Raw genomic sequence first — 27944 nt, forward strand, 5'->3', positions numbered from 1 at the left:
GTTGATCCAGACAGGAAAAAGGTCATATACCTCTGGCCATCTTTTTTTTTTCCCCTTGTCATTCAGTGTTTTTAATTATATGGCTTATAATGTGCTCTGAAGAGTCTTGGCTCCTATTATTTTAAGGCTTTTGAGGAGTGAATGTAAACATTCCAGCAGAACATGTTTTTATTATGGTTCTGTTGTACTTAGATGGAAAGTCTGGTGGTTGTATATCTGACGCTTTGTTTTAACAAAGTGTTCTGGCTGAGATCGGATTTGATTTTAGTACAGATTAGAGCCATTGTTTTCATTTTCAGTATATGCTTCGGTGTGTACCAGAACAGAAGTGTTCAGTAGAATCTTTCTCATCTGTCAGTGTTATTTCAGTTAGTAGTTTTTGAACTACTTTGCATTTAGCATTTTTAAAAGCAATCTGAAGGAAAAAGCAGTTTTGTAGTATTTAGGAAGTTTAATATTTTGGCAGTGGTTTGGGACAAGAGGGTTATCATGTGTAAACATTTGGAATATTTTCTTTTAAAATTTTATTTCTGAAAAAGAAGACAAGACAAACAGCACAGAGGTGTGTAAGGTTAATATCCCTGTCCCTTCCTCTCCCCAAATATGTCCTGCAGTGTTAACAACGTTAATTTTTGTTTGTAGCCTTCCACACCTGAGAAATATTTTCAAGCCAAGGCTACATGTTATTACCGCTTGAAGGGATTTTCCTTTTTATCCCAGGCAGGCGCTCAATCCACTTGGCCATGCTCACCTGCTGGGATTTTCCTTTTTATCTTCTAACAAAGGGTAGGTACACTCACCCCCATCTTGAGGTTTTCCTCTACCCAGTTGCTCAAATCAGAAATCTAAGAGTTATTTGATTTCTTTCTTTCCTTCATTTCCCACACCCAAACTATCCACAAATCTTTAGGATTGTACCTTCCCCATTCAGTTGAATCCATGCATTTTTCATCTCCATTGCCTCTACCTAATCCAGGCCACATTCCACTGGAACTGCTGCAGTAAATGTCCCAGCTTCCTTCCAGTCTTCACCAGCTCCGTGCCCCCAGCCTGGTTTCCGTGTGGTAGCAAGTATGATTTATTGTCTGCAAGTAGAAACTGGATTTTGTGCTCTTATGTCCCCATACACCAAAACCCTCAGTGGTATCCCATTACCTCATTCTCTGGCACCCCCTTCCCCCAAAGTTCCATGAAGTCAGGAATATGTTCTGTACTTGGCATTTAATACTTTATTACTGAGCACTTTCCACATGCTGGGCAATATTTTAAGATATTTTCATAATAACTCCTTTAATGTAATAATAATATTATTACTTCCCATTTTACATGTAAGGAAACTGAGTCCCAGAGAGGTTAAGTATTGTAACATGCCCAATATCATACAAGTGGTTAAGTAGAAGAACCCATGTATTAAACCAGGCACTCTGCTTCCAGAGTCCTTGCCATTAATCATTGTGTTAAATTATTTCTTTCTACATAGTAAGTACTTGGTAAGCATTTGTTAAATAAATGAATAAATTGTTCCCTCTGTAAGCATCAAATTCAAACTCCTTAATTTGGTCTAGAAAATCTTCGTGATCTGGCCCCTGCCAATCCCACTTCTCTCTCATACTGATTAGCCACGTTAGCTCTTGGCACGGCTCCTTCTCATTCTTTAGGTCTAAGAGAGCTTCTCTGACCATCTATCTAATCTAAAGTAGGTACACCTTCTCCTCTCTCTCTGTACTTCGTGTCCCTTTAGGCACTTGCTACAGTTTATAATTTTTAACTAGATATATTTATTATCTGTTTCTTCCACAGAAATCTTTTATGAGGTCAGGTCGGTCTGTCTCATTCATAGCTGTTTCCACAGTGCCAACTCCCAGTGCTCGGGAGATAGTAAATATGTGTTGCATGTTAAATAGATATCTCTGGGTCCTAGGCAAGGAGGTGTTCTGTAAGATGTTCTGTGAATGAGGAGAGAGCCCATAGCTTGAACTTCAGTGGCCTGTGCTATTCAGATCACTAAAATCCTAGATCAAAGTCTAAATGACAGCCTATGGAAAGTAGAATTAGTTGTAACAAACCAGAGCCCTGGAATGGCTATATCTCCTTTAACTTATATTGAGAGTTTTCTTTTTTTATTCCTTAGCACACTCAAGTATTTTCATTCTTCCATCTAGTCTTTTTTTTTAATACTCACCAGAGAATATGTTTATATATATATATATATGTATATATATATGTATTTTTTTTTTTTTTTGGCGAGAGGACATCAGTGAGAGAGAGAGAGAAAGAGAGAGAAAGAAAGAAAGAAACAAGCATCGATCAGTTGCCTACCTACCGTATGCTCCCCAACTGGAGATTCAGCTGGCAACCTCTGTGTGCGTTGACCGGGGACCAAACCTGCAGCGTTTGGTGTACAGGACGATGCTCCAACCAGCTGCACCACCTGGTCATCTTAATTAGAAATAAATGGTGATACTGGTTTGGATGCTTATGGTTATGAGTTACAGAAAACAACCTCAAATTGTCTAACCATTAAGGAAATGTATCCAGTGAAAGAAGTGTAGTAGGAGAACTGCTCTATGAGTAGTATGCCGGGGTCAGGCTCCCTTTGCTGGGATTCTCTTGGCCTTGTCCTCTTGTTGTATTGGTTGCAGCCTCAGGCTACTGTCAGGTTGGCCGCAGCAGCCATAGCTTTCACATCCAAGGGTTTTCTCTTCAGGTGTTTTTGTCTTACAGCAAGAAACTTTTCTTCAGGAGACTCTGCCTCGTCAATGAATTGGGTCCCATGATTATGCCTAAGTCACTGGCAAGAGGAATGGAATTATCACGACTGGCCTAGAATCAATCAGGATTTACCCCTAAAATTGGGAATTGGGCAGCATCTCCTGTGTCCTTTGGGGGAAGGAGGAATGGATGCCTGATCAAAAATAGGAGTTATATCAGAAAGAAATAAGTGAGAAAATGGATGTTGGGCAGACAGTGATCAGAGTTTGCTATAGTGGCTTCAAGGGATTCAGAGACCTAATTTAAGTTTTTGAGAAAAAATTATTAATTAGGAAGATTTGTCGTAAGTTTTTTTCTGTACTGTTAACCTGGAACACATTCTTTGTAACTCAAAGGCTTTAATTGCTAACAATCAGTAGAAAGCTAATGAATAGTAAAGCAACTACAACAGAGGTTATCCTATGAAAAGATTTTTTGAAAGTATGACATCACAATGAATTTACAGTCTAGCTCAGGAGATTACAGTGCAGAGGTAAGACTAGTAAAGTAATAACACACAGTAACAGTTTAAGAAATCACAAGGCAAGTCATGATTGTTAAATAAGCGGCATAGGCTTGCTATTCCCTGGGAATTGGTAAGAAATGCAGAATCTTGGGCCCCACTCCAGGTCTACTAAATCAGAAGCAGCCTTCTAACAAGGTCCTCTCATGGTTTTTGTTGACATAGAGTTTGAGTAGCTGGAATCGAAGTAGACAGGTCATTGACTTGGGCTACAGTGATCTAGAAAGGTTTCTTGAAGGTGAGACTGGAGCTTAATTTGAAGGACAGGTATAGCCATGTCGTTGTCCAGATTTATGTTGCCTTATTGTGCAGAATGAATGGAGGGCGTAATGGAATAGTGGTGTGGCTCCTGAAGAATGCTGCGGAGGGAGTCATCCTAGGAAAGGAGGAGAGAGGACTTTTGTATAACCTCATTTGTGAAGGCTGTTGTACATGAGGACAGGCTTTCTTGAAAAAAATTAAACTGTTGGTTACATTAAACAGAAACAGATAACCTTTGAAACTACTGGAAGGTGAATTATCTCTTCCATTCAACAGATTTAACTATGGATAGTTCTGGGTAGAAGAATGTGCTTAAAAAGGTTATTATTCACCCTGGCTGGTGTGGCTCAGTGGATTGAGCCTCAGCCTGCGAATTGAAAAATCACAGGTTCAATTCCCAGTCAGGGCACATGCCTAGGTTGCAGGGCAGGTTCCCCACATTGGGGGCATCTGAGAGGCAACTGATTGATGTTTCTCTTGTACATGGATGTTTCTCTCCCTCTCTTTCTCCCTCCCTTCCTCTCTCTCTCAAAAAAATAAAATCTTTAAAAAAATTATTACTAAACCATTATATTTGGCTAAAAAAGAATTGGTTAAATTGTGCATTTTAGCTGTTTCCTTCAACAGCATCCTAGTAACTGAATCTTGATGACTTTAGCAATGACTAGATTTTAGTAGGTTATTTCAGATAGATAAGTACTTGAGTTCCATGCATGAATATCTTTAAAGCTAGGTAACGTTTACTAAACTCTTACCATGTACCAGAAGCAGTGTGTGTACCCTAACTGATTTGATGCCCGTAATAAAAAGTGTGTAAAGCCAAGTTTCACAGATATTAAGTAACTTACTGAAGATTACACAGCTAATGAGTAGTTAAGTCAGGATTCAAAACCAGGTTTGTCTGATTCTAAGCCTTGTTATTTCCCACATACTCTGCAGACGCTGTAGAAGGATAACAGCTTATTAAACAAACCTTTAGACTCTAGACTTTGGTTCTAGCATGTGTGTAGCAAAAACCAAAGAAGTAGGTAATAGAAGCCAAGTGACTGCCCATTTATCATGTTGTTTTGTTTTGTGACTTTTAGGTTAATGTAGAACAAAGCAAGCTATTTTGTGTATTTAGACAGCTAATTTAGATAGATGCCACACTAAAGGTTAAATGAGATCTTAAAGTTTTTGCATTCGTTCTTTTGGCAGCACATTGCCTTCTTCATTCTCTAGAAAATGTGTTAAGGGACATGATTCACTGGTCAGAAGCCCATTCTTCCCTTAAGAGGAAGCCTCTCTCTTTCCCCCAGTCATCATCACCCCTCACCCCTCGTCCCATAAACACATGGAAATAGAATGCCACGAAGCTGAAGCCCGTCCTTGGGATTTTAAGACCTAACTTTCTATAACCTGATTAAGCTAGGTTTTCTAAGTGAGCAGTTCCTTAACCTCTACCTAGTAAAACATTAAAATATTTATGGCATCTACCACTGACCCTTTTTCTGCAATGTAGGAGTTAATCCAGCCATTTCTGATTAAATACTGGTATTAGGCAATTCAAGAATTACAACAGAGGTCCTGAGGGAGGAGGGTGAGGGATGTTTAGTGTGTGAGTGGAGCCCCAGAGAGCAATTTAAACAAAACTACCCCCGTTATAAGAACAAAACCCAAATGAATGCTACCTTGTCCTTTATCTGGAAATTGGTGGTTATTTCTGCGTCAGTGGGACTATTCAAGTTTTTGCTTTGATTATTTGGGTTTTCTCATTTTTAAGAAAACATTATAGACTTGTCTTTTTTGCAATATGAAATCATAATTTTCAAACTATGTATTCTAAATTAAAATCCTGTCCAGTATGTGGATATTTGTAATCTGTCTATATATTTTTGAATCAGTTTTATTAAGATATAATTCATATACCATACAATGAACTCACTTAAAATGTACAATTCAGTGGTTTTTAGTCTGTTCACAGAGTTGCTCAACCACCTCCACAGTCTAATTTTAGAACATTTTTACCATTCCAAAAAGAAACCTTGTGTCTGTTAGCAGTTACTCTTTAATAGTTGTCCCCCGCAACCAAGCCCTAGGCAACCACTGATTTGCTTTTTGTCTCTATGGATTTGCTTATTTTGGACTTTTCATATAAGTGGAGTTGTGTACTGTGTCATCTCTTGTAACTGGTTCCTTTTATTTGGCATAATTTTTCAAAGTTCATCCAAGTTATAGCATGTATCAATACTTCATTGATTTTTATTGTCAAATAATAATCCATTGTATGGATATACCACATATTATACATTTTTAATTTTGCTTTTTAAATTCAATACTTATGCTTTTGCCAAGGTGGTGAGTTTCCTTGTCTGTTTGTTTTTGCCTCATACATCAGAGATCTGGAGCTATAGACACTGGCAACCTAGAGACACCAACAAGCTCAAACCTGGACAAAAGTCTGTTCTCCAGCCAGAGAACCAGGAAAGGGGCAGCCTAAGCAAGGCAGTAAACTTACAGACAATAGCTGCTCTACTCCAGACACCAGAGGAAAAAAAACTGGCCCTACCCCAAGCCATGCCAGCAAAGGCTAAATGGCTGGTCCAGACCTCCACTCTCAGGAGGTGGTCTCTGACTTAGACCCTTACTGAGAGGCACTGGGTGGTCTCCAGTGTTTGATGTTAACAGGGCTTCAGTGTTCCTCCCTCTTACTTATCTTTGGGCGTCTGTGTTAGGGTTTCTACAGAATAAGTTCTAGATGTGAAAATGTTGGGTTAGTAGCATACAATGAAGCCTTCAAAAATGATTGTTAGATGGATGGCATCGAAATGTGGAAATACATAGGAAGCTTTACATTTTCATGGACTTTTTCTCTATTTTTCAGATTGGGTAATTTCAATAGTTCAGTCTTCTAGTTCCATGATTGTTTCCTCTGTCACCTCCATTTGGCCGTTGGGCCAATCCTCTGAACTTTTACTTTCATTTATTGTATTTTTCAGTTCTAAAATTTCCATTTGATTCTTGTTTACATCTTCTATTTCTTTCCTGAGGCTTTCCATTTTTTCATTTATCTCAAGCTCTTCATATTTGCTAATGGAAGCACTTTTTTTTTTTTTTAAATCATGGCTGCTTTAAAATCTTTTTCCAATAATTCTAACGTCTTAGTCATCTTTTTTTTCCCCTTCCTCACTGGAGGACATTTTTAATTGCTTTTAGAGAAAGAGGAAGGGGGAATGGGGCAGGAAGGGATCGGAGAGAAGAGACAGAGAGATAAAGAGAGAAACACTGATGTGAGAGAGAAACATTAATCGATTACCCTCTCATATGCGCCCTGGCTGGGAATTGAACCCATGACCTTTTGGTCTATGGGACAATGCTCCAACCAACTGAACCACACCGGCCAGGGTTAACATCTTTGTCATCTTGATGCTAACATCTGTTGATTACCTTTTTTCATTGTAATACAAGTGGTTTTCAGTTGAAACCTGGATGTTTTTATATGATAAGACTCTGGGTCTTTTATTTATTTAATAAAAAAATTCTTTTTTCAGGATTCAGCCATATATATTTTTAAAGGTTTTATTTACTTCTAGAGAAAGGAGAAGGGGGGAAGAAAGAGAGGGAGAGAAACACCAGTGTGAGAGAGATGCAATCAGTTGCCTCTTGCACACCCCCAACTGGGGACCTTGCCCACAACCCAGGCATGTGCCCTGATGGGGAACCAAACCAGTGACCTTTTGTTTCGCAGGCAGGCGCTCAATCCACTGAGCCACACCAGCCAGAGAAGACCCTGGGTCTGTTTAAACCTTCTGTTCAAACTTCTGACACTCACATAAAACTTCTCTGACACTGCTCTTGATGGGCTTGGAGGGCAGAAGTATAGTGGCACTGCTTTGTCACAGCGAGGCGGAGATTACAACCCTGGCGTCCCTGCTGGCCTCCACTGATACCCAGGGTGTGAGGGCTCCTTGTTACGGCTGGGTGGGGCTGCTTTTTTTGTTTTTAAAGTAATGACTGTTTAATGCTGTTAGAGGTAGTAAAAAACAGAAAAATTTTAAGGGGAAACTTTTCTTGGATGCTGTTGTTAGATATACCTATATGTTAATTTTATTGTTGTTGATGAAAAACTGGGTATAGAATAAAAGCATCCCGATTTCTTGAGTAATGCTTTACACTATACCATAATATCCTCCTAAGTTTATTGTAACAATAGGTTTTATTCAGTGTAGAGCATACTGAAGAGAGCAATTTTTATCTTTTAACTTGAAAAAGATTTTATTGAAATGTTGAAATGGAATTTTATTGGTACAACATGAACTAAAGGAGGAAGTTTTTGACTTGTGACACCCAGAAGTCCAGAGTTTCCCAGCTTCACTGTACTTTACAAAAACATCATCTGTCTGGTAGCTCTCAATTTTCTAATTCTGTTAAAACTTTGGAAAGGCTTGTATGTCCAAATTTATTTGAATTTTTGTGAGTTTTTGGAGTAGTTGATAAAAAGGCACTTTTTCAGTTCGGTCTTGAAGATTATGCATGCTTTTATTTTTGAGTGCATAAAGGAAAGTAGTTTATAAGGATAATGAGGTGTAATGGCTTATGATTGATACACCTGTAACAGAATTGGTAAAATTTTTTAGACAATTATAGACAGAAGGGAGGTGAAAGCAAAGAAGCATTTGTCTCCTGACCAGGTCTTCAGGAGGAGGGGACGTACTCAGATCCTTCTGTCCTACTCTATAGTTCACGCTGTAGACCACCGCAGGACATTATGATATAGTTTTTTTCTGGCCTGTTGCTTTTCATAATGTGTTTTTCAGTGCCTACATGTAACATCTTTATTACATCTTCTTTACCAATGTAATTATTTTAACAGTTCTATGACAGGCAGTTTGGGGATAGTTAATTTTACAGATTAAGTAAATGGAAAAGGATGAACACTTTGAGTCAGACTTGTTCTTTGTCTACTAAACTTACTTGTTTTTCAGTAAGTCTCAAATTTGGTATCCTTGTTGTATTTATACTTCTGCTGCTAAGCATGTTAAAACTGGGAGGGGAATAATGCAAAACAATGATAATAAAATCTGGGTATCTAAAGCCGCCACAACCTTGTGTGAAAATATTAATCGTCAAGCTACATAGAAAAGTAACATGTTAACTTTTTCTTATCTGTAATACACTCACTTGTATATTATCAGTTCCATGTGTGTGGATGGCGGACATCTTCAAAAAAGCAACTTGGAGTATCAGTTTGTTAATAGCAGGATGACTTAGTCCTAGGAACTGACTTATGCTCTGAAGAAGTATCGTCTGAGCCTTCTCACACCAGGGCTTCTCAGTGTGTCCAGCAGAGGCCTAACTTTGCAGTCTCCTTAGGTGCCTCTAACCAAATGTGATTCCTGGGCCTCACCCAGGAATTCTTCTGAATTAGAATCTCTGGATGTAAGTTCCATAAATCTTCATTTTAAAGTGGTTTCTTTAGGTATTCTTACACTAAAGTTCAAGAACTAGGACTTCTTTAGGAAATAAATTTTGTTTAAGTTGCAGTATTAGAAATTAATAAAATTCATCCGGCTATAATTCTGTGTATGTTTTGTTTCTGATAAAGAAAGATCATTTTTTTCCCCCCTCAAGCTCAGTTGTAACTATCCCATGCTGTCTGATTAGGGTAGGGTTCTGGGATCCTTTATGCCCATGTGTTTTGCTGGTTATATTATGTGTAACCAGGTAACTTTGTTTTTTGCCCATCCCCCATTTCACATTAGTTAGGAATTAATGACTTAACTGGATATGGCATTTTACTGAAATGGCTTCTGAGCTTTTTCGGAGTTCCTTTAGGATAATAAACAGTTCTTTTACCAGCATCTTTGAATGACTTGTTGAAAGTTATTTCTGGCTTTCTTCACAGACTTCATGGTGAGGCCCAGAGGGCTGTGTTGGGCCTTAGCAAGTGTCAGTATGTTCTCTTCCAGCTGCTGGCTCCCCCAGCCCCCATATCCCTTCCCCTCCTCCCTCCTTTTTAAACTCGGGGCATACATGATGAAATTAAAGATTTGTTCCACTGTGACTTTTGGGAAAATTTTACCTCATTGTTGAACTCGGGGAAGTCAACTGCTGTATTCATTAAGTGGATTACAAATAGCTTATTATTAAGCTATGTTATTTTCTTTCTCCCTGAAGGAATGTGTAAAATAGGATATGTAATTTTTTTTAATGACTGTTTTTTAGAGTTGGGGGAGGCTGGCAATTATTTTAACTTCGTGGACAACCACACCTACAAGTTTCCCTTTTTATGTTGTCCTATAAAGAATATTATCTCATAGAACAAGAAATGATTTACATTTTATGAAACCCATGATAGCCTTTGTCTTTGCCCTGGGGGGAGGGTATATGTATCCCCTAAGACTTGATTAGACCTCTGCTATCTTATATGATAGCCATTAGCCAAATGTAACTATTTAACATTGAATTCATTAAAAGTGAATAAAATTTTAAAAATTTATTTAAGTTGAACTAGCCACACTTCAAATACTACCTAGCCATATGCCACAAATGATTACCATATTGGACATTGGTAATATAGATAATTTGTATCATTGCAGAAACTTCTCTTGGACATTGCTATACAAGACTGGCCATTTTTATTATTATTATTATTATTTTTTAAATCCTCACCTGAGGATATGTTTATTGATTTGAGAGAAAGGGGAAGGGAAAAGAGAGAGGGAGAGAAATTTCTTAACTATGTCAGAGAGAAATATTGATCAGTTGCCTCCTGTATGTGCTCTGACTGAGGATTGAACTTGCAACCTAGGTATGTGCCCTGACCAGGAACCAAACCTACAATCTTTTGGTCTGTGGGACAATGCTCCAACCAACTGAGCAACTCAACTAGGGCTATATTGGCCATTTTTAAAAAGAAAATGAGGCAAATGAAAGAACAAAATAATAAAGACATGAATTTTCACTCTTTCTTCTACAGTGCAACTTTTCCTGTCTTCCTGTACCCTTGATTAAAATTCAGAAAAAAGTCTATTATTTTGAATATCATCACTTTGACCTTGTTTTTTAATGTTTATTTCTTTTCCCAGGCTGGCAGTGATGGTGAAAGCATAGGAAACTGCCCCTTTTCCCAGAGGCTCTTCATGATTCTTTGGCTCAAAGGAGTTGTATTTAGTGTCACAACTGTTGACCTGAAAAGGTAAGACTTGGTTGCAGTTAGGGGTCAACTTAAGTTGAGTATTTACCTTATTGTTTTCAGTTCGATCCTCTCGCCATCCTTCACTTTGTTTGCATATGTTCTCAAAAGAAAATATATTGTAAAGTTCAACTGAGTATGGACAGATTTAACTTGTATTAAGTATAATGGTAACTCACAATGTCAGTTAATTGCATGTGGCCACTCAGTCTTTTAGGAACTTCCTGTATGTTTACCTTAAATTTCAAGAGCAGCACCGGGAGCTAAGTTTTAGTGTGGATGCAGAGAAATTTTTGACTTTCTAGTATAAACATGGCCCTATGAAGGTCTTTCTAAGGTATCTTGGTCTCAAGTCTCCTAAACACGTGACCTATATAATCTGGATCCTTAAAGACATGAATGGGGTTTTAGGAAGACAGATATTGCTTGGTCTATTTTATGTCATCTGTTTTTCAGGAAAGAGGAATTTTTTAATAATACACTTTTAATCATGTTTGGTTAAATATAATTGTAACATAAGGGCGATTATCCATGGCTGTGATTGATCTCGCTAGTTGAAGAGCTGTTTTTGCCTTCCTTGCCATGGACCACAGTGGAGAGTGTTGAGAGGAGCCCTGATAAGTAGCAAGCTCTTCTTATTCAGGAGCTTCTATGTCCCCTAAGGTGAAGAACAGTCATACTTGAAAAAAGAAAAGGTTTACATCAAGAGTGAAAAGCAGTTATACCAACGGAAAATCTAAGATTCAGTAGCGGAAATGTATTTCTCTTGACAAAAATGCCACAATGTAATTTGCTGCTGCTTTTCTTAAGCATAGCAGGCATGAACTATATTTAAGAAAAAAAAACATTGGCTTGATGGATGGCAGAATTTCTGTATGTTAGCCCTCTGGGCAGCACAGAGTGAGAGTCCTGTGAGAGTTGTAATCTTATTTTCAGTTTTAGGTTAGTGTTCCCTGGGACCTTACAATTTGTTTCTTACTTACTGCTGCTGCACTTATTTGAAATTTTGCAGACTTAGAATTTATTTATTAAAAATAAGCCATGAAGTCTTCCAGGAACCCCATTAGTTATGTGTATGAATGTGGAGATAAGCCTTTGGGGACAGTAAGCATTAAAACTACAGGCTCTTTCAAAGACGTACGTCCCTCATATCAGACAGAGCTGTTACAAGAATGAAATAATTCATGTAGTACCCATTGATTACTGTTTTTTCTTACATGCATTCACAAAGGAAGTTTCCCAATATAACTCCTAAAAATAAACCATGCCGCCAGGCACACGCCCTTGCTGTGTCTTAAAATACATGGTCTCTCCTAGTCCATTTTTGGGTTGGAGCGAGTGAGTTGACTGCCATGCTTCCAAAAATTCTTTGAACAGCTCAATACAGTGCTTGATTTTGGAACATACCAGTTTTAGTCCCATAAACGATGATCATCTAGTTCAGAAAAAGAAGTTAACACATAATCGGTTTCACTTTTGCAAACTTTTTAAAGCATTATTCCTGTAAATTGATTGATATTTGAGCATTTGTATATGTTGAAGCGTAATGTACCCTACATTTCAAAAGTGACACAGGGGAAGTATTGTACAAAGAAAGATCCAGAGCCTCCTATTAGAAAATAAATACTACTACTCAAAGAAAATGTATGTTTATTTCCTAGGGCTTTGTGTAAAATCAACAGAGAACACTAATATGGGAGCCTATAGTTTTTAGTTTTCTCTGGAAATCTTAGGTCTACAGTATATTTAAAAATGATTCTTGCCCTGGCTGGTGAGGCTCAGTGGATTGAGTGCCAGCCTGTGAACCAAAGGGTCGCTAGTTGGATTCCCAGTCAGGACACATGCCTGGGTTGTGGGCCAGGTCCCTGGTTGGGGTGTGCGACAGGTAATCGGTCATGTATCTCTCACACATCGATGTTTCTCTCCCTTTCTTCTTCCCTTCCCATCTGTCTAAAAATAAATAAATAAAATTGTTTTAAAAATTATTTTTAAGGACAGTTAAAAGCACACAAGCAGTACATGATCATGAGTCCCATCCACCCCTAGTCATCAACTTCCTTTTCACAGATATCATTGTATTTAGGTTTGGTCTTTATCTTTCCAATCTTTTTCAATGATTTTACTCACTTTCAGTCTTTAGTTAGATTTCAAAGAGACGGTCCCCGGAGAAAGTGAACAGTAGCTCAAAAAGTGTAAAATAAAGTCGTCACAGATGAACAAAATGTCCTGTAGTGAAGAGTACCTTTCATCATAGGAGAAAATGCCTATCATGCTTATTTTCCTGCTTTTCCAGATAACTGCTTAATTCCTCAGTGAAAAGTACTGATCATGTTAGAAACCGGTGGTGAGCAATAGAACTCTCCTGAGAGCTGTTTAGGAGCTTACTCTATGCTCTGAAAAAATTATCGTTACATGACATTTCATCCGTAAAACACAAGCCATTCCTGGCACCGAGTGACACATTCTCTTTGAATTGCAGTGGTGTTAATGACTGTGCTGGTGGTATTCATGTGCCCCTGTGAAACTTGGAACAATCTCCCATTGCTTGCCTGCCAGTGTTGCCTTACGCTTTAGTGGGACTCATTTCTAAACCTAATTTTCTGTTCATGCTACAACTGCATTATAGAACTCTTAGATTTAAAAAACTGCCTAGGCTTCAAAAGAATTAGGGTTTGATATCAACAATCACCATTTTAACAAAAGCTTCAGATAAATATAAGGAAAATATTAAAATTTGGGGTGCATATTTAAACACGTTATCACATGTCATCCAAGGGGAGCAACCATGCATAGTAGAAAGTATTAGCGGTAGAGACCTTGTTCTGTTTGGAGAGAGCCCTGGGACCATGGGCAAGCTGCCTCATCTGGAGGTCAGGGATCTCATTTTTAAATTCAGAAAAAAGGAAGGGAAAAACATTTTTTAAAGTATATTTTATTGACTATGCTATTACAGTTGCCCCAGTTTTTTCCCCTTTGCCCCTCTGGCCGGTACCTCCCTTCCTCCAGCAATCCCTCCCTCCCTTAGTTCATGTCCATGAGTTGTGCATGTAAGTTCTTTGGCTTCTCCATTTCCTGTACTATTCTTAACGTCCTCATTTATTTTGTACCTACTAGTTATGCTTCTTGATCCCTGCACCTTCTCCCCACTTCTCCCCCACCCCTTTCCCCGCTGACAACCCTTCAGATGATCTCCATACTTGTGGTTCTGTTCCTTTTCTAGTTGTTTGCTTAGGTTTTTTTTTTTAGGATTCATTTGTTGATAGTTATGAGTTGTCATTTTACTGATCATAGTTTTGATCTTCTTTTTCTTAAGTGTGCCCCTTTAACATTTCATATAATAAGGGGCCTGATGATGAACTCCTTTACCTTGTCTGAGAATCACTTTCTCTGCCCTTCCACTCTAAATGATAGCTTTGCTGGATAGAATAATCTTGGTTGTAGGTCCTTGCTTTTCATCACTTTGAATACTTCTTGGGAACTCCTTTGTAGGTAACTCTTCTTTTCTCTTCATGCTTTTAAGATTCTCTCTTTAACCTTTGGCATTTTAATTATGATGTGTCTTGGTGTGGTCCTCTTTGGGTCCAGCTTGTTTGGGACTCTGTGTGCTTCCTGGACTTGAATGTCTATTTCCTTTGCCAAATTAGGGAAGTTTTTCTAATTTTTTTCACATAAGTTTTCAGTTTCTTGCTCTTCCTCTTCTCCTTCTGGTGCCCCTATGATTCAGATGTTCGTACGTTCAAAGTTGTCTTGGAGGTTCCTAAGCCTCTCATTTTTTTCAATTCTTGTTTCTTCGTTCTGTACTGGTTGACTCTTTATTTCTTCCTTATGTTCCAAATTGTTGATTTGAACCCCAGCTTTCTTCCCTTCAACATTGGTTTCATGTGGATTTTTCTTCATTTCACTTAATATAGCGTCCATTCCGCCCCTCCTACCTGTCTGGATGAGTGTTACTTCTTTATATCTTTGTTGGACTTCCATGCAGTTTGATCTTTTGGTAGTTCTGGTTGTTTTTGTTTTGATGTAGATGTAATCCTTATGGTTTTGGAAGGAGGCAAAGCATGTCTGCCTTTACCTCCATCTTGGCCAGAAGAGGAAGGGAAAAATTAACTAACATTTTCAGTGTCTGTTATGTGCTGAACACTGTTCAGGGTACTTTTTACTATTCTTATCAAATCACTTCAGACCTGGTACTGAATAGAATCTTTTTCTTTCTTTTTTTTTTTTTAATCATACTGGTATTATAGGGCTTTTCTGGCTGATAGGTTCCTGGCAGTGATGAAGATCTTTATTTGAAGATTTCTACTGTCTTCATTATGCCCAGAAGTTCCTAAATCAGAGACCAGCAGTTTTAGAACAGAGATAAGCCTGCGAGTAGGCAAGGAAGAGAAAGAAGAAAAGTACGAGAACAAGGAGAGAAAGAGAGAGAAAGAGGAACTGAAATACTGACTTGGATGTAGCTGAGTATAGCCATATTTTGTCACATACTCGCTGGGATAAACCTCTGGTTTTGAGAAATGAGAGTAGAAACGATAACTGTAAAAAATTAATTTTTTTTGTAAAAACCGTGCTATCTGCTGTATTACCAGTGAATAAAATCCACCCTTCCTCCCCCTGCTCCATGGTATTCTTAGAAAAAAAGTAAATTGGAGACCACTTTTTTTAAAGTCTGGGAAAGGTATGTTTCCGTTTTCTCATTCCCACCTTAAACACTGAAACTATCTCCTTCTTTGCACTATGACAACTGATTGTTTTTTGTTTCAAATGTCAGCATACCAATGGTAACATATTGGGTGAGTCAGACCCACAGGTAAGTTTCATAATAATGGCATAAAGTTTTAGAAGATTACAGTAGTTTTACCCTTTAACAATTTTGTTATAGTTTAAGATGTTACAATGAAATGATAAAATTGATATTTCTGCCTATCTTAAAAGGCAGTTAGAAACTCAGAACAAAATCTGATTCCCAAATAGATTTTTCAGATAGTTTGCTTTCATTGTCATGACTCCGTGTTTCCACTCTTCTGAAAATAGCCTTCACGAGTTGAGAGGTCGGTTTGATTTGCAGGTAGATCTCAGAAACAACCGTGTGAATGAGACATACGAGAAACTAAACGGAATGGAACAGGCCAGCCTTTTAGAGAGGTCATCCATTTCCTGCTGCTGGCCAGTCAGGAAAAGTACAATAGAAACGCCATTCTTCCCTCTTGGAAATTTAACTTGAGTCACTTGAAGCCCTGTTAGAACAGTTCTAACAATTCAAGATATATGTCTTGTGAATGCATTCTGAATCATATGTATACTCCACGCATGCATGTGTGTTTGTGTGAAAGAAATACAGAGAGACAGACACATATAGCCAGAGGGGGACAACTTTGCTGCCACATGTCTTTGTGTTCTTTTTCAAGATAATTTCAAAGATAAATTTTTGTGAATATTTTAAAAACCTATTATTAGTATAGACCGTATTTATAAACTTTTAAAAAATATATTTTATTTATTTATTTTTAGAGAAAGGGGAAGAGAGGGAGAAAGAGAGGAAGAGAAACATCAATGTGTGGTTGCCTCACGCTCACCCCCAACTGGGGACCTGGTCTGCAACCCAGGCCTGTGCCCTGACTGGGAATTGAACCAATGACCCTTTGGTTCACAGGCTGGCACCCATCCACTGAGCCACACCAGCCAGGGCTATAAACTGTTTTTAATAAAATCTGTTAAGAATTATAAAAACTGTATTTAAAACAAAACTATTTTGTTTAAAACAATTACTCCACAAATTGACATTAAAGTAAACAAAGATTAGTAATATACCACATTGAATCAAAATAAATAAAATCCTTTAACTGGTTGAACTGGTACAAATAGACAAATACTTAGTAACTAGGATCTGGTATATGTTTTGGTGACTCCACAATTCACTGATTCAGTTGGTGACTTTAGTATTAGAATATAGCAAATCTAGTGAAGAATAATTAATAGGAATAAATCGAAACAAAGGATTTGTGGTGTTACTTTTTTTAAACTTATCTGCTCTACTGTATAGTGTCCAATATTCTCTTGATTTGTGTGAATTGATGTTATGCCTTAAAAGTCAAGGCCTTCAAAAAGGAAGTGGAAATTCTACATAGTATTTTTTTTTTTCCCATTTAATGAGCCAGCTAGTTACAGACAGGTCTTTTTTTCTAATATTTTATTTATTTATTTTCAGAGAAAGGGGAAGGGAGGGAGAAAGAGAGGGAGAGAGACATTGATCATTTGCCTCCCACACACCCTCAAAGGGGGATCCTGCCCTAAACCCAGGCACATGCTGTGACCAGGGAATGGAACCAGTGACCTGTAGGTTCACAGGCTGGCACTCAATCCGCTGAGCCACACTGGCCAGGGCCAGACAGGTCGTCTTTAAGAATTGGCTTCAGTGTGCCATGGATATGCTGTACTCCTTTTATACTAAGCAGCTGGAACTGAGCCACCAGCTTGATGCCAGCCAATTGCTGCAAGTGTATCGAATTAAATTTTAATTGAAGTTAAGCCACTTATGTTGCTTAAAGTATTAGCTCCTATAAGGTTCCTCTTTTTCATTTCTTTCTTTCCTTCTCTGTTTGTTGTTAGTTTGTTTCTCTTTATTTCCTTTTCTTCTGCTGGAAACAAAGTGGGAGAGAACAGAATATATTTTTCATCTAAAAAGCTACTATTAAAAAAAAGGACTACTTTGATAAGTAATGTTAAAAATAAAAAACTCCAAAACATTTAAGTATGCTCATGCTCTTATATCAAGGCATGGATTCTGTGTACGTACTTTGCTTTTTCTAGATACCTATTGCTCAGGGAAACATTTGAATGAGTTTGATTGAATTGTTGAATATTGAAGGCATTGCTTGATATAATACAAAGATGTCTTAAATTTTTTAACCATTGCTGATCAGTTTATTTTCATTTATTTCACACTGAGTTCCTGAAATGTTAAGTTTGTGTAAACCATCCGTAAAATGAGCCTTTGTGGGTCAAACAAAACACTTGAGACCTCAGAGTGCCAGGTGAGAGCTAGAAGTTGAAGAATCTTGGATTCTGTTGGCTTGATGACTTGATATACCTTCTGAGTCACCTCAGTGCTTACAACTTGTCCATTTATTTGAAGTCTACTAATCCATTTAGAGTCATTAAAATTTCTTCTCAACCCTATTTTTGCTTGGAGTAAGGGCCTACCATGATTGTCCTTCATCTTAACAGTTAATTCTGGAAAAATGTTTCATCACTTTTGTTTCTTAAAAATCTATGTAGCCTTTTAGCAGAAACAAGATGGACTGTTCACTAGTCACTAACATTAATGGAAAATTAGTCATCATATGCTTGATTTCACTTCACTTACATGCCTCTATATTAATCAGGTCTCTTATGACCAATCAGTTAATGCTAAATAATCAGTTTTGAACCATCAGACTCAGTTTAAAACTATCAACCTCATCTGCAAAATGCTTTGTTAATGTGATACTGAAAGCTATAATGACTTTCATTTGCATACTTCTGTTTAGTTCGCTTTCACATGCAGTATTTGATCTTTACAGGCAAAGCAGGTCTTAGTTCCATAGTACAGATGAGGAAATCCAGACCCAGAGAGGTTGTGATTGACTTAGTCATTTAGCTGGTGAATGGCAGAACTATCAAATTTGACATTTTAATCAGATTTTTAAAATTTAATCTTTGTTTTTTTTCTTCTCTACCATGCTAATTTTATTTGTCCACTAATAAATATTTTTGTTTGGAGAGCTTAAAAGCTGTCATAATTTATTATAGAAGTAATAGATGCCCTGTTTGGTGTGGCTTAGTGGATTGTGTGCCAGGTTGTGAACTGAAAGGTCACCAGTTCGATTCCCAACCAGGGCACATGCCTAGGTTGCAGGCCAGGTCTTCGGTTGGGGATGTGTGAGAGACAACCGATCAATGTTCCTCCCTCTCTTTGTCTCTTTTATTTCCCCTCTCTCTAAAAAGAAAGAAATAAAATTAAAAAAAAAAAAAAAGAATGCATGTGCTGAGTTTAATGTTCAAAAGACTATATGATGTCACTTAAGTAATAATCAGTATTATGTACATATATCGCAATAAACCCCAACACAAAAGAATGCTTAATATTAAAAAAAGTAATAGTTTAGTTATTTTGCTACCATCACCCCATAACTCTTTCTTCCTCTTTATCCTATACCCCCATTCATGAAAAAAATAATTGTAAAAAACACAGACATATGCCATTACTTTACCCTTAGACATTTAATAATGGACCATATGTTGGGCATAAAATGTTGATGGATATGTTTTATGACTTTGGAATACGAAACATCTTTTCTAGATGATCACAATTTGTATATGACAAGATTAAAGAACATGCAGAATTATCCCTGGCATCATTCGTGGGAGATGTGTATGTTCTCTTTGTCTTGTGTATTTTATACAAATTTTATTACACCTCATTGCTTTGATGAGATACTGTTCTTTTTCTTATCCTTGTGGTACCTTTTTTTTTTTTTTTTTACCTTTAAAATGTTAAGATTTGAAAATAGAGATACAAACCCCTAAATGGTCAGGGTTTCTGGACTCTTCCTGAGTTGAGGAGGCAGTAAATTATAAGTGGGATAAAATGCGAATATAAGTGGGTAACTTGAAGAATAAACATGACTGTGGTCTTGGATATCCTAGACCCTGTAATGATCAAAGAACAGGTGGTCAGGATGATGACAGAAAAGGAAGACCTAAAATAAACTGATGAAATTAATAATAGAAAAGGATTAGTTCTTGTTTGGAGTTGAGTACTTAAAAAGGTTATTGGAATCTGTAGGTGGACCTATTTAAATAGATATGCATCTGGAAGACTTACTTAGGTTTCATGTATCCAGATCATTTTGTGCTGACTTTTTTTTACCTTGTCAGACTAAAGAATGCTCAGTAAAAGAATCAGAGTTGAAAATCAAATCAGATTTTGACTTTTAAAACTCCTTTCTGGACCTTAAGTTCTTACAGAAGTTCATAGAAAACGTCTTATTTTTTTTTGCCTTGGGAAGGAGAAAGACTGTAGGTAAAGGGAGGCTCTGAGTTAGAAAATATGGAATAAGAGAATAATTAAATCTTTGTATCTTTGATAATAATGTCATGGAAAGATGAGACACTTTTTAAACCTAAATTGAGGGACAGGGATGGGATGGACAGGGAAATGAGGAGGAAAAGAAAGTGAAATGGAGAGAATGAAATGAATAAGACTGAGGGAAATTGATAAGCTGGACTGAGCATAGATTTTAGGGTACCGTCTATTTAAAAAATTCTCTTTAATGACAAAGTATTTCACCTTCATGGTACACTTACAGATGTCCTTTATTCTATCCAAATTCTGTGCAGTTGTGGTAAGGAAGGAAGAAAGGAGGGCTTAATAGGAGGGGGAAAAGTTCTCAAAATATGATCATAATGCTTTTTTAAAGTTAATCTTTATAATTGTGAAAGTTTTTAAACATACACAAGAATAGAATAAACTTCCCCATAACCTCAATTCAGTTATCAAGATTTTTGCCCATTTGGTTTTTTCCTTTTCTTCTCCTCCACCGTGACTTCTTCCTTTTCCTGAAATTTATTGATTTTAAAGCAAATCCTGGAAATTATGTCATTTCTCCCCTACTTACTTTAGTGTATGTCTCCAAACAATACAGACATTTTCTTACATAACCACAATACTGTTATGTCTAAGTTTTAGTGTATAATTTGATTTCCTTGGTTATCTCCAAAATATCTTTATTGTTCGCTGGTTTGTTCAAGTAAGGATCCATACAAATTCTCATATGTTTGGTTATGTCTCTTAAACTTTTCTTAATCTACGATATTGCCTTCCAAACTCCCATTTGTGGCTCCACTCCCCTATACCATCAACTGGTAGAAATCCATCAGATGAACTGTAGTCCCAAATTCTGGATTTATCTGATTGTTTCCTTGTGGTATCATTTAACTTTGTCCTCTAATCCCTCATGTTTCCTGTAAATGAACTTTTTGGTCCCAGGACCCCTTTATTCTCTTAAATTATTGAGGCTGTCAAAGAGCTTTCAGTTACATAGGATATATCTGTTGAATTTACTATATTAGAAATTAAAGCTGAAACTTCGAGTCAAGATTGAGATGTAGATAAACACTTCACTTCATGGAACCACAGAAAAAATTACAACTAGACCTCAAAACAGATAATACCCAGAACTGTCAGAAAATCGATGTGTATGGAAGTCCGACAACCAAGGATTTAAAGAAGCCACAGTCATTGACGTGTGTAGGAGGGGTAGAGAAACAGAGTCAGGCAGATAGGCGGTGGCAGAGGAATGGGCGGTCCCATGTTCATGTGTGATGGATAAAAATTGGGAGGGAAACCTTGAGAGTGAAGGATCCCAGGCCCAGGCCAGACCACACAGCCCAGGGTTCCAGCGCCAGGAAGATAAATCCCCATAACTTCTAGTTTTAAAAAGCAGTGGGGGTTGGGTGGCAGAAGAAACTGCTGGATTTTCAGGAGACTTCATTCAGAGGGCCCACATGGACTTAAAATGTATGCAGAATCCCCCCCCCTCGCCCCCCGGGATTCAGCCCCAGGGCGACAGCTGGAAGGGCGCCAGTCTCATAGGGCAAGTTCCAGGCAAACCTCCAGCAGCCAGGCAGTGGCATTGTCCGCTCTCCAAGCCCTCTCCTCGCATAGCCTCAAAGCAGTGAGGCGAGTGGCCCTGGCCTGGTGATTACCTAAGGCTCCGCTCTGCATGATTTACAGGTGCCTTTTCTGCAATAGGCTGCACTACTAAGGGAGTCAAAGCAGCTCTACCTAATACGTGTACACAGAAACAAACACAGGGAGGCTGCCAAATTGTGGAGGCACAGAAATATGGCTCAAATGAAAGAACAGAACAAAACCCCAGAAACAGAACTAAATGAAACAGAAATAACAAAACTATGAGATGCAGAGTTCAAAACACTGTTGATTAGGATGCTCAAAGAACTCAGCAAGTATGGCAACAAAATAAAAAAGACCCAGGAAGAAGCGAAGTTACACTAACTGAAATAAAGAAAAATCTACAGGGAACCAACAGTGGAGGGGATGAAGCTGAGATTCAAATCAACGAATTGGAACATAAGGAATAAACATTCAACTAGAACAAAAAGAAGAAACATTGGAACCTCTGGGACAACTTTAAACATACCGACATCCAAACTTATGTGAAAAAATAATGAAGGAAAACTTCCCTAATTTGGCAAAGGGACTAGACATTCAAGCCCAGGAAGCCCAGAAAGTGCCTACCTAACACGTTGGACCCAGAGAGGACCACACCAAGACACATCATAATTAAAATGCCAAAGGTTATAGATAAAGAGAGAATCTTAAAAGCATCAAGAAGAAAGCAGAGAGTTACCTACGAAGGAGTTCCCGTAAGACTCAGATGACTTCTAAAAAGAAACTTTGCAGGCAAGAAGGGACTGGCAAGAAGTATCCAAAGTGATGAAAAGCAAGGAACTACAACCAAGATTACTCTATCCAGCAAAGCTATCATTTGGAATGGAAGGGCAGATAAAGTGCTTCCCAGACAAGGTAAAACTAAAGGAGTTCATCATCACCAAGCTCTCATTATATGAAATATTAAAGGGGCTTACTTAAGAAAAAGAAGATAAAAAATGAACAATAAATGAACAAAAAGTGGCAACAAATTCACAACTTTAACAACTGAATCTAAAAAAAATAATCCAAGCAAATAGCCAGAACAGAAACAGAATCATAGGTATGGGGATCATTTGGAGGCTTATCAGCGGGAAGAGGGGAAGGAAGAGAATGGGGGAAAAGGTGCAGGGATTAAAGAGCATAATTAGTTGGTACAAAATAGACAGGGGGGAGTTAAGAATAGTATAGGAAAGGGGGAAGCCGAAGAACTTATATGCACAACCTATGGGCATGAACTGAGGGTGGGGATTACTGGAGGGAATGGGGATACCAGGTGGAGGGGGTCAAAGAGGGAAAATTGGGACAGCTGTAATAGCATAATCATTAAAATATATTTAAAAAAATTAAAGCTGAGAAATTAAAAACTTGCCTACCAGTTCATTTAAGTAGAACATGAATTATTGCAAAACATAATAATAATAAAATTTAAGTCAATAATAAAAATTACTATATTTTCTAAAAATTAGTGAGAAGAGTGGCATTGTTTTACACTTTGCATGTCCATCTGCCTTAATAGAAGATATTTATTTTCATATCTTCTCTCTATACTCTACCTTGTGATATCACACACCAAGTAGGCTATAGAAAACTCCACTATAGAAAACTCCTAGTACAGTATTATGAGGATGTTTCTGACCTCATTGGTCCTCCCAGTGAAAGAGTACCCTAGCCTAGATCACACTTTGAGAGACAGCTGCCCTAAGAGGTTTGATTCTAGATTCAGGTCTGCTTTTTAGATAATAATACTTAGTAGGTGGTGATGTGTACTTCATATTCTGTATCATTAAGGTGCGCACCATATCTGGTCATCTATCCTCCAGGATTCATTGGTGAGCTTAGGTGAGCCATTTTGCTTTTTAATAGGGTAGTACCAATGTTCCTTGCTATATTAGTAGTTGTATGCATACCATCTTCACCATCTTTATCAGTGTTCTGTGTATTTTCAATTTTTCCTAAATTAATAGGAAGAAAATGTATACATTATTTAGTTTTGAATTTGATAATTGAGTCTTTTGACATTTTCCGTATATTCATTTATTTTCTGTTACTTACCAGTTTGTTTGTTGTTGTTTTTTTTACCTGTATCTATTTGATTTCTTGATCACTTTTTAAATGGATTTGGACGAAATCTTTATTTAATATATATTTTAAGCCTTTTTTATTCACTGTAGAATTTTTTCCAGTCTGTGTTGCCTCTTAGCTTTGGTTATGCTGTCTTATATATATTGAAGTGATTTTGATTTCAGGTAGTTAAATCTGGTGATCTTTTTCCTTGTTAAGTCTAGACTTTGGAATTTGGACTCTTATAGTTGAAAAGGACTGTAAGAATCAGCTGCTCTTGTCCCTTATTTCCCCCCCCCCCCCCCCCAGGGATGGCCTAGATAAACCATGGTTTACCCATCTTTATACAATGAGTTGGTACCCAAGTTGAGACTAGAGGCTAACATTCCCAAGTTTCCCACCCCCACTTCATTCTACCACTATTTCTAATAAGCACCTCAGTTAAACTTGGAATGACAATGAAGGTCTTTGTTTTTTGGTTAAAATCAAAGACTTCTAATTTTCTTAGAAATTATATGCTTTGTGGAGGTTTGCCTCTTATCAGAGTACTATTGCAGCTGTTATACTTAATGGAAAAAATACTATTACTCATTTTTACATACTTTAACATGCAGAACCACTCTGAGAATTTTAGTTATTGTTGCCTTCTCGGTTAGAGTAAAAAAATGATCCAATTTTGACCACTATTTTGCCTAACAGGAAGCCTGTCGACCTGCAGAACTTGGCTCCCGGGACACACCCACCATTTATAACTTTCAACAATGAAGTCAAAACGGATGTAAATAAGATTGAAGAATTTCTTGAAGAAGCCTTATGCCCTCCCAAGTGAGTATCAGATAAAATATGCATGGAAATATTGCTATCTCTTTAAAGCTTTGTCTTATCTGCCCTTTCTCCTGACGGTAATTGAGTTAAATTCTCACAGTATTAAGTTGGAATGACCAGGACTTCTCTTCATTCATTATAATTAAGGCTACACAGATGTCAGAATTGTTTTATGCCTAGGCCAGTAGCCGTACTAAGGAAGGTAGGAATATGATTAAGCGGAAGAATACATGGTGAAAGTAGGTTTGGGGCATGTGGGATAGATCAGGAAAGACTGGTTATTTGAGGGAAAGAGGATCCTAATCGAGAGAGAAGTGTAAGGAGGAGAAGAAATAGTAAAAGACTAGTTCAAACCGAACCTAGCCAGAATGTCTTAAATAGCTGTAGGTTTCAGGTTGCTGGGGGATTTTCTATCAGGCCACTTTATTTATTTATTTTTAATTATATTTTATTGATTATGCTCTTACAGTTGTCCCAGTTTTCCCCCTTTGCCCCTCTCCACCCAGCACCCCCAACTCCCTCAAGCAGTTCTCACACCATTGTTCATGTCTGTGGGTCATGTATGTAAGTTCTTTGGCTCCTCCATTTCCTATACTGTACATCTCCATGGCTATTCTATAACTACCTGTTGGTGCTTCTTAATCCTATCAGGTCATTCATTTTAAAGGTAACGTTCTGAGGCTGCCACCCAAGGGAATTAACTTTTTAGACTGTGTCCCTGGGATTCATTTTCTATTTATATTTTCTTTGAGGTGTTCTAGATCCCTAGTTCTTACATGGTTAACAATTTTTTAAAAAGATTTTATTCGTTTATTTTTAGAGGGGAAGAGAGGGAGGGAAGCATCGGTGTGTGATTGCCTCTCACACACCCCCAACTGGAAACCTGGTCTGCGACCCAGGCACGTGCTCTGACTGGGAATTAAATCAGCGCCCCTTTGGTTTGCAGGTTGGCGCTCAATCCACTGATCCACACCAGCCAGGGCTGGTTAAGAATTTTAAAGTACTCTAGCCTGTAATGTAAGGTACAGTTGCATCATACTGTAATCTTGGCATAGGTTTAAAGCATTATTGATTTCTTTTAGAATTTTCCAGTTTCATTATCCTGAAAAATGAAATGCTTTTTTCCCCAAGCCTTTCTTGCTACTTAACGTCACTTATCTTCCACATACAGGTAAATTTCCCAGGATTGGGATTATTGGGTCAGAGTGTTCTAAAATAATTACTCACTCAGTATTCATTCATTCATTCATTCTTTGGGCAAACAGTTATTGGGCAACAAAGCCTTGTGGACACAATAGTGAATAAGACACACAGTCAGGTGGTGAAAGACAAATACCATATGATCTCACCTAACACAGGAACCTAATGAACAAAACAAACAGAAGAGCAAAAATAGAACCAGAGGCATGGAAACAAGGAGCAGACTGACAGTGACCAGAGGGGAGGGGGCAAGGAGAGAAGGGGGGCAGAAGGGGAAGAGTCTAGTCAAGGAACTAGTATAAATGACACATGGACATGGATAACTGGGTGGGGATTGACTCTGGGAGAGGGGGGAGGTGGGTGGGGCAGGGGAGAGCAATGGGGGAAAAAATGGGACAACTGTAATAGAACAATAAAAAAAATGAAACAAAACAAAACAAAACACATCTCCTGCAGCGCAGTCAAATATGGATGGCGGTGGTGGTATGGCCAAGTGAGTAGAATTGGGAAAGGCTTTAGAGCAGAGATGATACTTGAATTAAACTTGAATTTTAAAAAAGTAGCATTTGGCAGATGAGCGAAGGAGTGACAATCATTCTGGACAGAACAATCACTTTGAATCACTAGTGTTTCTTTGGGGGACCTGAAGGTATGCCTGGGGGTACACCTCTGTCTGCAAGCCGCCCATCTTCTTTATTTTTATTTTTAAAGATTTTTCTTATTTATGGAGAGATGGGAAGGGAGGTAGAGGGGGAGAGAAACATCAATGTGCAAGAGATATGTTGACTTGCTGCCTCCTGCATGCCCACCCCCAACCAGGGACCTGGCCCGCAACCCAGGCATGTACCCTGGCTGGGAATTGAACCGTTGACCCTTTGGTTCATAGGCAGGTACTCAGTCCACTGAGCCACACCAGCCAGGGCAACCCATCTTTTATTGTGAACAGAATTGCCCTCTGTTTAGCAATCTTGTACTAAGCTTAAAATTTCATTTTCTTAATCTTGTATTATAAAAGCTTATCCTCTGTCTTTTCTGTCTTTCTAGGAGCTTTAAACTTCTTTTATCTCTACTTACGAGGAGTCCAAACCTTCCTTCTATCCCCAGTAAAGTTTCTTCAGACCAACATTAACAAAGCTATATCTTGACCTTTCCTCCAAGCCTTTTATATAAGTAGAATAACAAAAAAATCAAAACTGGGATCTTTGTAAATAGAAATGGAAGGTTTATATGCATCAGTAAGGAACTATTATGAATATGTATTCAACTTAGTAGCAAGAACTTTTGAAAGATGATTGCATCATAGAACCTACTAGATCCCTTTTTATTCTTAAAAGTCTGTCAGCTCTAAGGAAAGTTCCACATTTGCCAACTTGTCCTCAGACAGTAATGAAAGCGATATTCCTCTCATGTAACTAGATCATTGTATCAACATTAAATTATAAACAGAGAAACAGTTTGAATGACTTGCCAGTCTTTATGAAGAAAACTGTATTTTGTTTTAAAGCATTGTCTGAAGTGTTTAATGTGTAAATTCTTTCAAGATATTTAAGTTTTTGAAATCAGTGTGCTAATAACATTATATACTATTTCAATCAAATGGACATTTTCTCATATTCTCTTCTAGCCTTCTTCAACAACAACAAAAATAATTTTTATTATTCCTTCTTATTTTTCTCAGAGGGAATAGACATTAAGATAAATAGAGCTAATGTCAACATACTCTGCAAGACATGATAGCTTTTGAATTGGGCTTTGAAAATAGGCATTTTCACTTTGCTTTTTATATATAGAAATTTCAGTCCCATTTTGTTTGGGCATATTCATAGAGATACTTTAACCAGGGATGGTCTTTCAGTTTAAATAATTTAAAACTTGGAGGGGTTCACAGTGTGCCAAAGTCTCTCTTAAGGGTAATTTTTTATTTTTATGTTGTAAATTATAATCTAAGGAGAGCTTCTAAATAGTTTTATAATTCATTAATTTAGAAGACAGTATTTTTGATGTTGTTAATGCCTCTGCTGTTATTAACATTTAAGTGCTAATTATGTGCTATGTTCTGTGCATTGTGGATTTGTGGATTATCTCCATCCTCTCAGAGACTTTTATGAAGAAACTGAAGATGAGTAATCCAAATAATTTGTCCGAGGTTAATGGTGGCAGAGCCGACATACTTACTTTCAAAGCCAAGTCTATATGACTTCAAAAACCTATGTTTCTCCTACTGCCTTCTTTCTATGTCTCTTTTCATTGAGTTTGACTTTTATAAAAGGCGTAAAATGTGTCTTTAATTGGGATTGTGCTTTAGAGAGTACCAAATTGAAGGCTAGCTCAAGCTTAGGGGAAAGGTAGAAGAAAAAGCCAAAGGAATTTATTTCACTTGATGAGTAAGTTGGACTGAAGGTTGTTGTCAAACTGAATTTTAACAAAATCCTTTT

The 27944-nt window shown here is 37.7% G+C and overlaps 1 protein-coding gene across 2 annotated transcripts in view; it reads left to right on the forward strand.

Annotated features, from left to right (window-relative positions):
* The window catches only part of CLIC4 (CLIC family member 4), a 60608-nt gene that overhangs the window by 16286 nt on the left and 16378 nt on the right, over positions 1 to 27944 (forward strand). For both annotated transcript variants that reach the window (XM_090268807.1, XM_090268808.1), the window contains exons 2-3: positions 10603 to 10712; positions 24184 to 24309. In XM_090268807.1, coding sequence (XP_090124933.1) covers positions 10603 to 10712; positions 24184 to 24309 — 236 coding nt within the window. The remainder of the gene's footprint in view (positions 1 to 10602; positions 10713 to 24183; positions 24310 to 27944) is intronic.

The sequence above is a fragment of the Furipterus horrens genome, unplaced genomic scaffold, assembly GCF_987537825.1.
Source record: "Furipterus horrens unplaced genomic scaffold, mFurHor1.1.pri manual_scaffold_3, whole genome shotgun sequence".
Taxonomy (NCBI): domain Eukaryota; kingdom Metazoa; phylum Chordata; class Mammalia; order Chiroptera; family Furipteridae; genus Furipterus; species Furipterus horrens.